The sequence below is a fragment of the Ranitomeya variabilis genome, chromosome 2, assembly GCF_051348905.1.
Source record: "Ranitomeya variabilis isolate aRanVar5 chromosome 2, aRanVar5.hap1, whole genome shotgun sequence".
Taxonomy (NCBI): Eukaryota; Metazoa; Chordata; class Amphibia; order Anura; family Dendrobatidae; genus Ranitomeya; species Ranitomeya variabilis.
This window is the reverse complement of record NC_135233.1, coordinates 893,962,559-893,978,010: the sequence shown is the minus strand read 5'-3', so window position 1 is coordinate 893,978,010 and position 15,452 is coordinate 893,962,559. Positions and strand designations below refer to the sequence as shown.

Here is a 15,452-nt window from a genome sequence, read left to right as displayed (position 1 = left end):
TCATCAAAAGACTTTATTCTTAATGTGTGTGTGTATTTTTAACCCTTTCCGACTATTGGATTAATAATGGATAGGTGTCTTACTAACCTGGCTTGATGTCACCCTACAATAGCAAGGTGACATTAACCCCTTATTACCCCATATGTCAATGCTACAGGGCAATGGGAAGAGAAAGGCTAAGTGCCAGAATAGGTGCATCTTACATATGTGCCTTTTCTGGGGTGGCTGGGGGCAGATGTTTTTAGCCGGGGGGAGCAATAACCATGGTTCCTCTCTAGGCTATTAATATCTGCCCTCAGTCACTGGCTTTCCCTCTCTGGTGGAGAAAATTGCGCAGGAGCCCACACCAGTTTTTTCCGTGATTTAACCCTTTAACACAGCGCTCAAATTACACACACACACACACACCTAACATTATTAGGCTACGTTCACATTTGCGTTGTGCGCCGCAGCGTCGGCGCCGCAACGCACAACGCAAACAAAAATGCAGCAAAACGCATGCACAATGCTGCGTTTTGCGCCGCATGCGTCCTTTTTTTGATTGATTTTGGACGCAGCAAAAATGCAACTTGCTGTGTCCTCTGCGCCCGGACGCGTGCGCCGCAGTGACGCATGCGGCGCAAAACGCAAGTGCGACGCATGTCCATGCGCCCCCATGTTAAATATAGGGCCGCATGACGCATGCGGCGACGCTGCGGCGCCCGACGATGCGGCGCAGACCGCAAATGTGAACGTAGACTTAGTCAGCAATATATAAAAATCTAATGGATATGCAATGGTTTACTGTATGTAAACCATGTCTCATATCCTGTCGGGTTCGGTAATGATTTAGCTAAAGCCGACAATTGAATTACCGGCTATTCTGCTATCTAGCTCTGTATGAAATATAAATATATATATATAGGTGTCTCACTGACATATATATATAGACTATATATATTTATGAATATTTCAGCCTATGAATCCCTTCTATGTCCGTTTTGCAAGCCGGAGAGAAAATCACGCCGTATGGATGTCACACAGATGCTTAGATGTGAGAAAATTGCATCCTCGCACTGCACACGGATGACACACGGATCACTGTTCAGGGAACATTTCTGCGATTCTCCGATTTTTTTATACGTTGTGTGTGACTCCAGCCTGAGAATTAGACTATCAGGCCCCCACCCCCAACCTATGGCATGGTCTGATAGACTGAGCTATCTGGCAGACATGGAAGTAATTGTTAGGACTCTGGCTGCCATAACAACCCGTTGGCACTCCACGATAGTACTGCAGTGGAGCTGATAGAGGGAGCGCGTTTCCTCTGCTGCAGTTCTGCACCAATTCTGCACTAAATCTGCATCGTGTGCACATAACCTTAAACTCCTTACAAGCACAGACAGTAGCGACTGCGGCATGATAAGAACTAGGCTATGTGCACACATTGCGGATTAGGCTTAGGAATTTTTGGGGAGGATTCTGCATCTCTTGGCAGAAAACGCAGGTGCGGATTTGACGCGTTTTTTGTATGGATTTACTGCGTTTTTACCCCTGCGGATTTCTATAATGGAATGGGTACAAAAATGCTGCAGATCCGCAAAAAAGAAGTGACATGCTACTTCTTTTAATCCGCAGCGTTTCCGCGCGGAATTTTCCGCGCCATTAGCACAGCTTTTTTTTTTTTTCTATTTATTTACATTCTACTGTAAATCACTTGCGGATCTGCAGCGTTTCTGGCGGCAAAAAAAACACTGCAGATCCGCAGGAAATCCACAACGTGCACAAACGGCAAGGATTGTATGTGGCTGCCATCCTGGCTGTGTGTAGCAGAAGGCTCCTGGTGAGGCTGGCACAGTAGCTAGCTTGTAAAATCTAAAAGGAATTGCTCTTTATTGAAAACTTGCTAAAATAGCACAGCACTACGGCTAATACATATAAAAAAATGGAGAGAAAAAGCAACGCGAGAAAAAGAGCACTGTTTTTAAAAAAAATAAGGTTGTCACTGCGTGTTTCTAATATGCTATTACACTGGTCAACAGCATTTTTGGTGCCAAAGATACTTCATCGAATTTAGGGTAACTTTGGGGTGCTGATTCTGAATATGTCATCAGTTTTGCCAGATTGGCTCAAGTTTTTGAGATTTTTCGTAAAATGTGTAAAAAAAAGACGTAATTTGCTACACGCGCATTAACTTTATTGATATTGTCATGAATACAATAAATTTAACAAAGTAAATGTTGATTTTAGTTTATTTTAACTAGTTTTAGAAAGTAATCTTCAAAAATGAACAAGACATGAAAGATAGGAGACATTTAATCGCTGGAAAAGCGCTTTTTATATGATTTTCTTCTATGTGAGCTATTCGGGCAGTCACGCTGTAGATTCCAGCAGTAATCAGCCATCATATGTCTGTCCCATCTGCCTTGGTACCTTTCCTCCATCACCATAATATCCTGATGAAATCTCTCCCCTTGTTCTTCGCTAAAATCTCCAGGAAATCTGTCCAAGTGACTGTGAAGATAATGCAATTTAATGCTCATGTGTACACCCAGATTTCTAAATCTCAATAGCATGTTTTGTACCAGTTCTTCATAATTGTCTGCCTTTTGATTTCCCAAGAAGTTCTTCACTACCAACACAAAACTACACCATGCAGCAGCTTCAGGCCATGTTCACACTTTGCGGTTTTTACCGCGGAACCGCCGCGATTTTGATGCTGCGGGTCCGCAGCAGTTTCCATAGCGTTTACATTAACATGTAAACCCTATGGAAACCGCAAACCGCAGTGCACATGCTGCGGGAAAAACCGCGCAGAAACGCAGCGGTTTACAACCCGCAGCATGTCACTTCTTTGTGCAGAATCGCTGCGATTCTGCACCCATAGGAATGCATTGAACCGCTTACTTCCCGCATGGGGCTGTGCCCACGTTGCGGGAAGTAAGCGGTTAATGTGCGGGTGGTACCCGGGGTGGAGGAGAGGAGACTCTCCTCCAGGCCCTGGGAAGCATATTTGGGTGTAAAAAAAAGAATTAAAATAAAAAATCATGTTATACTCACCTCTCAGCGCTGCCCGCGGCGTCCGGTCTGGGTTGATGTGCGAACAGGACCTGCGGTGACGTCGCGGTCACATGACCGTGATGACGCCGCGGTCACATGACCGTGACGTCACGAAGGGTCCTTCTCGCACATCATCTTTGGAAGCGGACCGCCGAGTGCAGCGCGGAGGAGATCGGCACGTCAGAGAGGGTGAATATAACCAATTTTTATTATTTTATGTTTTTCGCTACTAAGACCAGGGAAAGATCTGCAGATGTACATGAAGCAATTACCATCTTTGTCTAATGCCTTGACGAACTGCTTCATTAATCCTAACTTTATGTGAAGTGGTGGTAGAATGATTTTTTCCCTGTCCACCAAAGGTTCGTTCACTATGTTTGATGCTCCTACTGTCAAGGTGTCCCTTGGAGGCCAATTCAGTTTCTCCCAGTGCTGATGTTTTGCTCTACTATCCCACATGCAGATGAAGCAAGGATACTTTGTGTATCCACTTTGCTGTCCAAGTAAAAAGTTGACCATTTTTAAATCAACACATATCAGCCACGAATGTTCATGGTAGCACAGTTTCTCCAAGACCATTTTGACATTTTTGTATTGTTCTGCAAGTTTAGTTGAGTGAGCTACTGGAAGAGATGCACACTGATTGCCATTGTTCAACAAAACACATTTCAAACTCCTTTTAGAACTATCTATGAAAAGCCTCCAGTCTTCAGGACGATATACTTGTAAACCCATTTGCAGCATCAGGCCAGGAATATCCTTACAATATACAAGTAGGTCATCTTCACAGAAAAATTGAAGAAGTGCTTCTTCTCTGGTCCTGTAAGATGTAATTTTAGTTCCAGGCGTCAGACAATTTTTTTCACTTAGCCTTTAAGCTAAAAATTCGGATGCACTTTTTGAGAGGTTGAGGTCTCTTATTAGATCGTTGAGCTCTCCTTGGGTAAATTGCGTAGGTGTTCTGAAACTTCCTTCATATTCTAGTTCACTTCCAGAACTGATGTTTAGCTCCATACCCTGCATTTCATCATCATCAGGTGGGGGAAGGTCAGGTAACATGGTAAACACAGGTACAGGCACATCTTCACAATGAGGGACAGGCCTTCTTGCAGATTCCATGTTACTCCCATTTTCGTTTCTTATGCTTATTGAATCCTTGCACTTGCACTGCACAGAAATAACAGTCATCATGATGATTTTTTGGCTCTCTCCACACCATTGGAACACCAAATTTGAAGCTTTTTCTTTGTCCTTTGCTCCATTTTCGTAATAATTCGATACATGCTTTGCACACTATGTGTGGTGCCCAAAACATGTCTTGGTCCCCAAGCATAACCCCAAAATAGGTAAAATACACTTTTTTTACGAAGTCTGTTATGTTTCTTCTATGTTTTGGCAGTGTGTATTCACCACAAATGTAACAGAATGAGTCTGGATCGTTAAGACAACTTCTTCTTGATGAGTTCATGCTTTTCACTGGAAAACAGACAACAACATAAAGTTAGTGCAAAAATCAAGCTATGAACAAACTTTTAGAACACTAATTAACACAAAACTATATTGAGAACTGCTCAGTTCAAGTACTAATCCAAAGAAATTAATGAGATGATGCGTCGCATTTACCAACAAGTGCTATAAATAAGATACCAAAAATCTCAAAAACTTGAGCCAATCTGGCAAAACTGATAGCATATTCAGAATCAGCACCCCAAAAATACCCCAAATTCATTAAAATATTTTGGACACCAGAAAAAAAATTTTTTTTTGTTGACCTGTGTTATTTATTGCCTTGAAGGCCACTAGTAATGTTACGGATGACAGGCTGTGTAATGCCATTATGCGTTTTAGTGCGTTTCCTCTGCAGAAAATCACTAAAAGTGAATATATTTTTTACCTGCAAATTTACCTCATATCACTCAAGTCTATGAGGAAAATCCACAACTAAAACAATTTTACCTCAAGAGAAATCGACAGGTTGCGGATTTCAGACCGCAGGTCAATTACACGGTGTAAATTGGAGACTTGTATGGATCCTGTCCGCTGGGCTGCGGTCACACACTGCGTTTCTGAGTATGATAATACACAGTGTGGGAACCCGGGAGGTTTCCCATCAGAAGCGCTGCCTCTGCAGTCATTCTTTTTTGCTCACAGGGGCCACATTTTAGGACTGTAATTCCCCCTGCTTCTGCGTCAACGTGTTGTCTGTGGTCACATGCGCCCCGGCACGCACTGGTTAATGTGACCGCCTGCACCCCGTCCTCCCGGGCACGCACTGGTTAAGGTGACCGCCGGCACCCCGTCCTCCCGGGCACGCACTGGTTAAGGTGACCGCCGGCACCCCGTCCTCCCGGGCACGCACTGGTTAAGGTGACCGCCGGCACCCCGTCCTCCCGGGCACGCACTGGTTAAGGTGACCGCCGGCACCCCGTCCTCCCGGGCACGCACTGGTTAATGTGACCGCCGGCAGCCCGTCCTCCCGGGCACGCACTGGTTAAGGTGACCGCCGGCAGCCCGTCCTCCCGGGCACGCACTGGTTAAGGTGACCGCCTGCACCCGGCAGACAAGTGTCCGTCACCCAGGCCCCTCTATAAATAGCCGCCCGGCTGCTCCCTCCTCTGGCCCCGGGGTCGCTGGCACCTGCCATTGGACTAGCGTCGCCTGGTCCGTCCTGCCTCCATCCTGCCCTCCATGGCCGGGACGCGGCCGCAGAGTCGCTGCAGGAATGTGAAGATGGCTGCTGACCTGGGAGAGCTGCTCGTGCCTTACATGCCCTCCATCAGGGTGCCCAAGTCAGGGGACAGGGTCTACAAGACGGAGTGCGCCTTCTCCTATGACTCCCCTGTGAGTGAGTGGGGGGCTCCGGGTGGGCTGCCCGCATGGGAGATCGCGGCGATCCCTACACGTGACGCTGACACGATCCTCCGTGTGATGACTCGCGTGGGGCTGTGGAAGGACGGGGAGGGCAGTGATGTCCCTGCAGGACGGGCTGACATCTCTGGTCCAGAGGGAGATCGTCCGTGACCGTGTGCGCGATCGTCCTCCGGTACCATGTAGGGTTAGTACTATGGAAGCACCGGGAAGGTTCGGTCTGTTACCATAGTGACAAGGTAATATTTGTGTCATAAAGTTTGTTTTTCCATGTTAGGAAAACAAGATTTCACCATGAGATCTCCCCATTGTTGGACACTGAAGATTCTAGTGTGACAATTGGTAAAGTTGCCAATAGCAACAGCGTATATGATGTCACCGAAGAGCTGACTGGTTGCTATGGGAAACCATGACCCGTCGTCTAGTCAGGCAATGGTGACTTGTCCCCTCTCCATTATCTGTGCCCCCCTGGCGGTGACCGGGACGGGGTGCGGAGACTATACGGATGATATCTGTCCGCAGCCCTCATTAATAATATACACAATTCTTTTTGGATGGTGAGCTTGTATGTGAAAACATTTCTAATCCTTTTTTATTTATTGTATGTTTTCCATAATGTGTAGAGATGCTGTCTGATTATTTTGATTCTGTATAGACATAATTATTATTTGATTTCATTAGTGCACCTGATATAAGCAGTGCTGTAAGCTATCTTAGACATGTGCGCCTCTTCATTCTCAGTTCTCGGTTCCAATGTCTTCAGTGCACACAGACTTTCCCGCTCCTGAGATGGCGGCTGGTGCCCATAAGGTTCTATGGAGAGCTGAGATGGCGGCTGGTGCCCATAAGGTTCTATGGAGAGCTGAGATGGCGGCTGGTGCCCATAAGGTTCTATGGAGAGCTGAGATGGCGGCTGGTGCCCATAAGGTTTTATGGAGAGCTGAGATGGCGGCTGGTGCCCATAAGGTTCTATGGAGAGCTGAGATGGCGGCTGGTGCCCATAAGGTTCTATGGAGAGCTGAGATGGCGGCTGGTGCCCATAAGGTTTTATGGAGAGCTGAGATGGCGGCTGGTGCCCATAAGGTTCTATGGAGAGCTGAGATGGCGGCTGGTGCCCATAAGGTTCTATGGAGAGCTGAGATGGCGGCTGGTGCCCATAAGGTTCTATGGAGAGCTGAGATGGCGGCTGGTGCCCATAAGGTTCTATGGAGAGCTGAGATGGCGGCTGGTGCCCATAAGGTTCTATGGAGAGCTGAGATGGCGGCTGGTGCCCATAAGGTTTTATGGAGAGCTGAGATGGCGGCTGGTGCCCATAAGGTTTTATGGAGAGCTGAGATGGCGGCTGGTGCCCATAAGGTTTTATGGAGAGCTAAGATGGCGGCTGGTGGCCATAAGCTTCTATGGAGAGCTGTAGCCGTCTCTTCAGGAGACCCTGCAGCAGGACACCGCCTCTGTATTTGCTTTTACCTCCATCGAATCCTAAAAGCACCAATTATTATTTTCTATCTCAGTAATGGGGAATACAGATTTTACTGATTTTGCTCATGGATTGAGTGAAGAATCCATTCTAGAGGAGAAAGAAGCAGACTTCTCTGATAAGATTTATGTCATTTATAATAAACAGATATATTAGACATGACTGTGTAAAAATCTGGAGGAACCAATTTTAAGATGACAATTTTTTTTGTATATTAACCCCCATATGTCTGACTGCTGACTACTTAATGCTTTTGTAAGTGTTGGGGCTGGTGCACATAATCGTATTTTCTGTCCTAGTGGGATCCATCCAACAGTGGATCGCACTCTGAGCACTGTTATTCTGTGAGGCAGTGCACATCTGTTTATTTCTCCCCCCTCTTATCACCTCGGTCCCAGGGGGGTGGGGTGGACATTGCTGTTGGATCCGATTATAGGATCACACTTGGCCTTGCAAATCAGTGAGTCGATGGAAACCATCAGACTCCACTCGGGTGACATCAGAGTGCAGTCAGATTTTCATGGACTGACAGAATGGAGACACTGGAGTCTGATCACACTCTGCTCAGTGTGTTCCTATAATGGACCCGATTTTCTCGGATGACGTCTTAGATGAAGGTTCCACAATGAGGTTTTGATGCTGCGTATTATCACTGCGCACAAAATGCACCTTCTTACAGTTCCAGCAAGTAGATGGGATTTACAGAAATCTCCTGCCTGGTGGGTTATTCTTTATTATGCACTGTGTAAGCCGACCCGCTGTGCTAAAATCCGCAACATGTAATCCTTACTGCAGTGCGTATGCATGGGAATATATGAATTATTACTGAGCCTATATATAATAAGACATACAGAAAGCCGGATAAAAACTGCCCGCAAAGCTTTATTAAGAAAACAAAATAAATGAATCAATCCATTACAAATTAGATCCAATAACTGCTCCGTCTTTAACTGACTCGAGCCGATTATTCAGTCCATTTATTAAGAATCATAACCCGCCATTAAACTTTTTTTTTTTTTCTTAACTTTCATCTCCATGCTCCACATCCAAGAAAAACTAATGCTATGCTGATTAGTTTGACCAGAATAATCAGATCATATTTATCTGATGTGGAGAAAACTGCCCAGAAAAAAGTAAAATGGAGCAAGTTTTGTGACCTCTCCTACTTCTGACTCACAAATACTGATGAAACCGAATCAGATTTGATTTGATAGTTTTCACCGTTTCATAACATTTTTCAATGCCTTGGGGAGCGCTGTTAAATTTTTTTTTGTATTTCATTTGTTCTACGCCCCATAAATTCTATCCTTCATAGCATAGGTTGGTTGAACTTTTCCCTTTGTCCTGGATAAAATCCTAATTTTGTGGCCCGAGCCTTTACGTTACAGGGACACATTGTATTCTTCATATCAGTGTTGCCTTCTAAACTTCCTAAGTCCATTTTACAAGTGACTCAGCTGTCTGGCGTTCATCACGCTGCCGCACCGGCTATTAATATCTGCACTCTTCAGGTCTCAAGTGTCACGCTGCAGTTTACCCACCCGGAGGAATCCAACCATCTCAGGAGGCTGAATGTATTCTAACTTTTACTTCTAGAGGGTCATCACGCTGTGTGTACATGCACATATATTCTCCAGGTACCACGCATAGAGTATAGGCTCACTGTGCCTCTTACATGAGAACATTCACCATTTACAGCTCTGGCAAAAATTAAGAGACCACTGCAAAACATTCAGTTTGTCTGATTTTTCTCTTTATAGGTATGTTTTTGAGTAAAATGTAAATTGTTCTTTTATTCTATAAACTACTGATGGGCAGCACGGTGGCTCAGTGGATAGCATTGCAGCGCTGGAGTCTTGGGTTCTAATCCCACCTTGGACAACATCTGCAAGGAGTTTGTATGTTCTCTCTGTGTTTGCGTGGGTTTCCTCCGGTTACTCCGGTTTCCTCCCACATTCCAAAGACATAACTGATAGGGAATTTAGATTGTGAGCCCCATCGGGGACAGCGATGATAATGTCTGCAAAATTGTAAAGCGCTGCGGAATATGTTAGCGCTATATAAAAATAAAGATTATTACTGATAACATAGTTCCAAGCAATACATTTTGTATTTATTTTCTGAAAATGAGAAATGGACAAAATAACGAAAAAATGCATTGCTTACAGACCTCAAATAATGCAAAAAAAAAAACCAAGTTCATAATAATTTAGAAACAACAATACTAATGTTTTAACTCAGGAAGAGTTCAGAAATCAATAATTTGTGGAATACCCATGATTTTTAATCCCAGCTTTCATGTGTCTTGGCATGCTTTCCACCAGTCTTTCACTTCTTTTGGGTGACCTTATGCCACTCCTGGTAGAAAAAATTAAGCAGTTCTTCTTTGATGGCTTGTGACTATCCATCTTCCTCTTGATTACATTCCAGATGTTTTCAATGGGGTTCAGGTCTGGAGATTGGGCTGCCCATGACAGGGAATTGATGTGGTGGTCCTTCATCCACACCTTGATTGACCTAGCTGTGTGGCATGGCGCATTGTTCTGCTGGAAAAACCAGTCCTCAGAGTTGGGGAACATTGCCTGAGCAGGAGGAATCGACTGTTTTCCAGGATAACCTTGTATGTGGCTTGATTCATATGTCCTTCGAAAAGAATAACCTGCCCAATTCCAACCTTGCTGAAGTATCCCCAGATCAACACCTGGTCGTCTAATGGTTAGACGGAGACCTGGAGAGGCGTACAAGCCAGAGTGTCTTGCACCCACTGTGAAATTTGGTGGATGATCGGTGATGATCTGGGGTTACTTCAGCAAGGTTGTTCTTTTCGAAGGACGTATGAATCAAGCCACATACAAGGTTATCCTGGAAATACAGTTGATTCCTTCTGCTCAGGCAATGTTCCCCAACTCTGAGGACTTTTAAATTAATCTGAACGTGCATTGGGGGGCGTCAAAGTACTCTGTGTGCATTAACACATCCCCCCATGCACTTTCAGACCAATTTGCATTAGCCATTAAAGTTTGATTTTTTTTTTTCAAAGCACTAGAACATTGGATTACTACGAGCGAATCATTTGTAGTGTTCTCCTACAATATATGCAACCTCAAAATTCGGATTGCACTTGACCCAATGTTATACTATAGAACAGTGCAGATCTGCGATTACTTACTCATGCCAATTTGGCACTGTGTATTGGCTGTTCCCGCAAAAACTGCACATCAGCTCTTATATTTTCTTTGGCCCCTTTCACACAACAGTTTTCTGCCGTCAGTCATAATCCGTTGGCTCGACGGATCCATCGCAGATTGTGAAAAACTGATGCGACGGATTCGTTTTTTCGACGATCCAACAAGTGGATCTGGTTAATTGGATCCTAAATACATCGGAGCATGCTCAGTTAAAAGAAATGGAATCCGTCGCCGGATTCCGTCATTTGATGGATCCGGCGCCCATAGGCTTCCATTCGAGCAGATGGCAACGGATCCGTCACTGTCTGATTTTTTGACGTACACAAAAAATGTTACTTTGTCCGTTGTCCCCAGCTGCCGGACAAACAACTTTTGACGGATCTGTCGAACGACGGATGAAACGTGAGGCCATCCGTCGCAATCCATCGGTAATACAAGTCTATGAGGAAAAAAGGATCCAGAGGTATCAGTCGCCGGATTCGTTTTTTTCAAAATTCGACAGATTGTGGCTGAGGCTGAGGATTTCTTCACTGAAGGTATCTATTAAATCAGTATGCCAGCGCCATTATGACCAGCCCTATGATAACAATAATCCTGATGACAGGTGCTCTTTAAGGGCTGTCCCACACGTCCAGATAATTCCGGTACCGGAATAAATCGGTACCGGAGTTATCCGTGTCCGTGTGCCTGGGAACTCACGGAGGCCATACGTGCGGCACACGTGTGCCGCCCGTATGGCGAGTGGGTACCACACGGAGCGTGTGGTACCCACTCTGCATCATGCTGAAGCCGCGATTCATATGTTCCCTGCAGCAGCGTTTGCTGCAGAGAAAATATGAATAATAGTGTTTAAAATAAAGATCTATGTGTCCGCCGCCCTCCCACCCCCTGTGCGCCCCCCCGCTGGTCAGAAAATACTTACCCGGGTCCCCCGTCGGCTGTCGCTCCTTCCTGGTCTGGCCGCGGCTTCTAGTGTATGCGGTCACGTGGGCCTGATCATTTACAGTCATGAATATGTGGCTCCACCTCCCATAGGGGCGGAGCCGACTATTCATGATTGTAAATGATCGGCCTCACGTGACCGCATACAGTAAGCCGCGGCCAGACCAGGAAGGAGCGACAGCCGACGGGGGACCCGGGTAAGTATTTTCTGACCAGCGGGGGGGCGCACAGGGGGTGGGAGGGCGGCGGACACATAGATCTTTATTTTAAACACTATTATTCATATTTTCTCTGCAGCAAACGCTGCTGCAGGGAACATATGAATCGCGGCTTCAGCACCATGTGGGGGGGACAGCGCTTACTGTAGCGCTGTCTCCTGCACGCACACGGACCCCAGACGGAGAATGTCCGTGTGAGGTCCGTGTTTTACACGGACCCATTGACTCTATTGGGTCCGTGTAATACGTGCGCTCCCACGAACACTGACATGTCTCCGTGTTTGGCACACGGAGACACGGTCCGCAAAAAATCAATGACATCTGAACAGATGCATTGATTTTTATGGGTCTACGTGTGTCAGTGTCTCCGGTATGTGAGGAAACTGTCACCTCACGTACCGGAGCCACTGACGTGTGAAACCGGCCTAAATAGGATCTGATCCTGCAGTGTTCGGCAGCAGCCCCTAGACATTGAATGGAGCTGTGCTGTCCAGCTCTGATCAGTGTTTACAACCATCCGCCACCTGAGCTAACAACAGCTGGTCAGTGGGGGGCTTGACACACAGTCCTAAGGATATTCATTCATCATCATTGTAGTATGCCAGGACAAACTCGTTAAATCCTTCCTACAGATTATCGTTAACATCAGTATGTTCTTCTGCATAAGTTTTATTTATTTATTTTTTGTGAAATTGGCTTTTGTAATACACTGCTTGAGTATTTGTTCTCTGCCATTTTTCAGAAGGTAAATGATGCCTATATAGATGTCTGTAAGTCACTTAGGTGTTCTCTCAATGGTTTCCAGTGATTGAGCATGTATCCGATATAGTCTGTGGCTGATCATATGTCGTTAAGGACAGAATGTTTATAAAAAAAAATTTGTAGATCTGTCGTTTTTTGTAATAGTATTGATCTGTAGCAGGAGTTGGTAATTATTTCTTACAAGGGGCCACATGATGTACTATGACTTTCGTGGAGGAGAGAACCAACCAGTCATAATAAATTCTGCTTGTATTTTTTTTATCACTTAAAGGGAACCTGTCACCTGAATTTGGCGGGACCAGTTTTGGGTCATATGGGCGGGGTTTTCGGGTGTTTGATTCACCCTTTCCTTACCCGCTGGCTGCATGCTGGCCGCAATATTGGATTGAAGTTCATTCTCTGTCCTCCGGAGTACACGCCTGCGCAAGGCAATATTGGCTTGCGCTGGCGTGTACTCTGGAGGACAGAGAATGAACTTCAATCCAATATTGCGGCCAGCATGCAGCCAGCGGGTAAGGAAAGGGTGAATCAAACACCCGAAAACCCCGCCCATATGACCCAAAACTGGCCCCGCCAAATTCAGGTGACAGGTTCCCTTTAATACTGAGCATAATTAAGACTGTTGGCTAATTATTACGGCTAATATGTTACAATAAGACTTATTGGTAATGTGAAATCTTGCCAGTAGCAGCTAATCAAAACCATATAATTTAATGCTTTTTGTAAAGTTTTTAGCAAATAGTAAATTTTACTAATTTTGTTATTCAGGCCTTTTATTTTGATCAACAGCTCCAAATACATATGATGCCCCTCAGTCTCCACACACAGTATATCACCACACAGCTCCTCATACAGTATGATGCCGCTCTACACAGTATTATGCCCGAACACAGCCCACTTACACAGTATTATTAGGTTTTCACTCAGCCCCCCACTGTTAGCATCACACCTGCACCCCTGCACGTGTCCCCTTCTTCCCCCCCGCAGGGACGCCGACGTGTTTACTTACCTGTCTGCGCTCCCCCGGCGTCTGTTTCCTCCTGGGACCTGCGTACGAACCGCAAGTCTCCTGGGACTATATTTACGGCATGTGCCTCTTAAAGGATCAGTGCATGCGCTGCTAAAATGTCCACAGCCAATAGCTGGGAGACATCTGATATTTAAGGCACCTACACCAATTGGGAGGTGCCTTAGCAACTTTAATTACCAGTCTATATCTTGGTACCTATTTGGAAGATTCCCGTGCCTGTGCTTTGCAGTATGTGTCCCTGTCGGTTCTGCTAACCTGATTCTGTCCGCCCTGCTGTACCTATACCTGTACCCGTCCTGCCTGTGTTTAGTCCTGTTCCTGATCCAACTGATTCTTCTCCTGTTCCTGTGTACCTACCTGCACCAGTAATCCCATACCAGTTCCTGTACCTGTTTCGCTTGTCCATGATCCCGCATCTGTCCACCTGCTGCATACATCCTGCTAACCAGTTCCTGGCTAGTTCTACTTTCCTATCCCCTTGGGTGGGGGGGGCAGCTGCCAGCTGCCGTAGCTTTGGGGGTATGTCCTGGACCAACTGGTGTCCACTTGGGTTCAAGTCTAACCACACCATTAGGGGCTCTATTGAAGAACCAGGTGTTTACTTAGTTACGCCCCTCCAGGCTCTCCCCGGACCTCAGTACAATGGTTCCACAACCACTTGCGTAACAGTTGGCTAAGGCCATGGAACTCGCTGACTCTCATACCCTTCCAAACTCAGACCTATACCATGAGATGATCCGTTAGAGACATGAGCAAGACAAGACACTATCCTATCCACAACCATGTGCTCAACACCCTCTAAGAATGATGTCTCCAAACAGCCCCCTAACCCACTCCTATACAGTATTATGTGCCCACACAACCTGCTTACACAGTAGTATGTTCCACCCACCCTTCTCCCAGTAGTAGATATAAAAGCAAACTATATCTACTTGCGTAACAGTTTCCGTGTAGTGCCAGTTTTGTGCTGTGTACTGAGACACTGCTGGCGCGATGTAGTGATGTCTTCATGCCTGCTGTAATCTCAGAGGCACAGGGTCCATTATGGAGCAGGGAACTGATGGCTCCCTGTGTCATCATTGTCTTCACCTGTATCTGCATCATCAAGATATAGATACATCAGTGAAACTGAGGCGCAGGATGGCTGTGTGGTGTAGGACACCACTGCATAAAGCCCTTTGGTTGTCCCAGGCCATACCAGAACAGCTAAAGAGCCGCATGTGGCCCACGGACGACACTTGACTCTATTGAAACACCTGAAACCGCTATGTGACTTCTCTTAGCAGGGGTGGACATCTCATTGGTGCAACCTGTGCCGCCGTACAGGGCCCCAAGAGGGGGTGTATTTTTATCTACGAAGCAGGTTGAATTATGCATTAAATTGAGCTCTTGGGCTGCAAAGAGCCCATATATTGTTCTTGCACCAGGGCCCTTTTCTGTTTGTGTCCACCATTGTGTCTTAGTGCAGCTTGCCGAATACTAACCGTGTGTAATGTAAAGTCTGTTAGGATTCGGCTCTGCTAGCTGGTTTGAGTGGTTGTCATGTGATCACAAGTTCATCTAGCTTCTCATCCACTTTTTTCAATGTTCTGTTGAGAGAAGCGGATGAGACGCTAGTCACATGAGTACCACTTTTGGCCTAAAAATACAGGTCGCTAATGCTGACAGAACACACCTGTTAACCCCTTCCTAACATGCTCCTTACATATACGTCTCCATGGGAGCTGCATTCCAGCAAACAGCAGTACATGTACGGCGCTCCAATTGCATGGGCTCATCATCGTGAGCGCCGCTGCAATTGGGTGCGCGTGTCCACTCTATATGAGAGATGACACCCAGCAGAAATGTCCACAATCGGTGCTAGCACCGATCGAGGACATTTAACCCCTCTGATGCTGCTGTAAATAGTAAAATCGACACCATCGAGG

General features: G+C 45.9%; 1 protein-coding gene and 1 long non-coding RNA gene across 5 annotated transcripts in view; one reads left to right on the top strand and one right to left on the bottom strand.

The window, feature by feature from the left end:
• Positions 1-2,154: 2,154 nt before the first annotated feature.
• On the bottom strand, positions 2,155-5,914 carry LOC143808135 (uncharacterized). The gene is made up of 2 exons (XR_013221893.1): positions 5,782-5,914; positions 2,155-4,515 (listed from the first exon to the last, which is right to left on the bottom strand). It is a non-coding gene; the product is annotated as an uncharacterized LOC143808135 (long non-coding RNA).
• Positions 4,990-15,452, top strand: part of USP13 (ubiquitin specific peptidase 13) — a 134,517-nt gene continuing 124,054 nt past the window's right edge. Inside the window, exon 1 of one of the 4 annotated variants that reach the window (XM_077290459.1) lies at positions 4,990-5,578. Coding sequence is in view for 2 of the 4 variants with exons in the window: in XM_077290456.1 (XP_077146571.1) it covers positions 5,728-5,880 (153 nt within the window). In the remaining 2 variants the exon portion in view is untranslated. Of the gene's footprint in view, positions 5,579-5,614; positions 5,881-6,003; positions 6,147-6,335; positions 6,465-15,452 lie in introns of those variants that run through there. The other 3 variants (XM_077290456.1, XM_077290458.1, XM_077290457.1) reach the window with 3 other exon arrangements.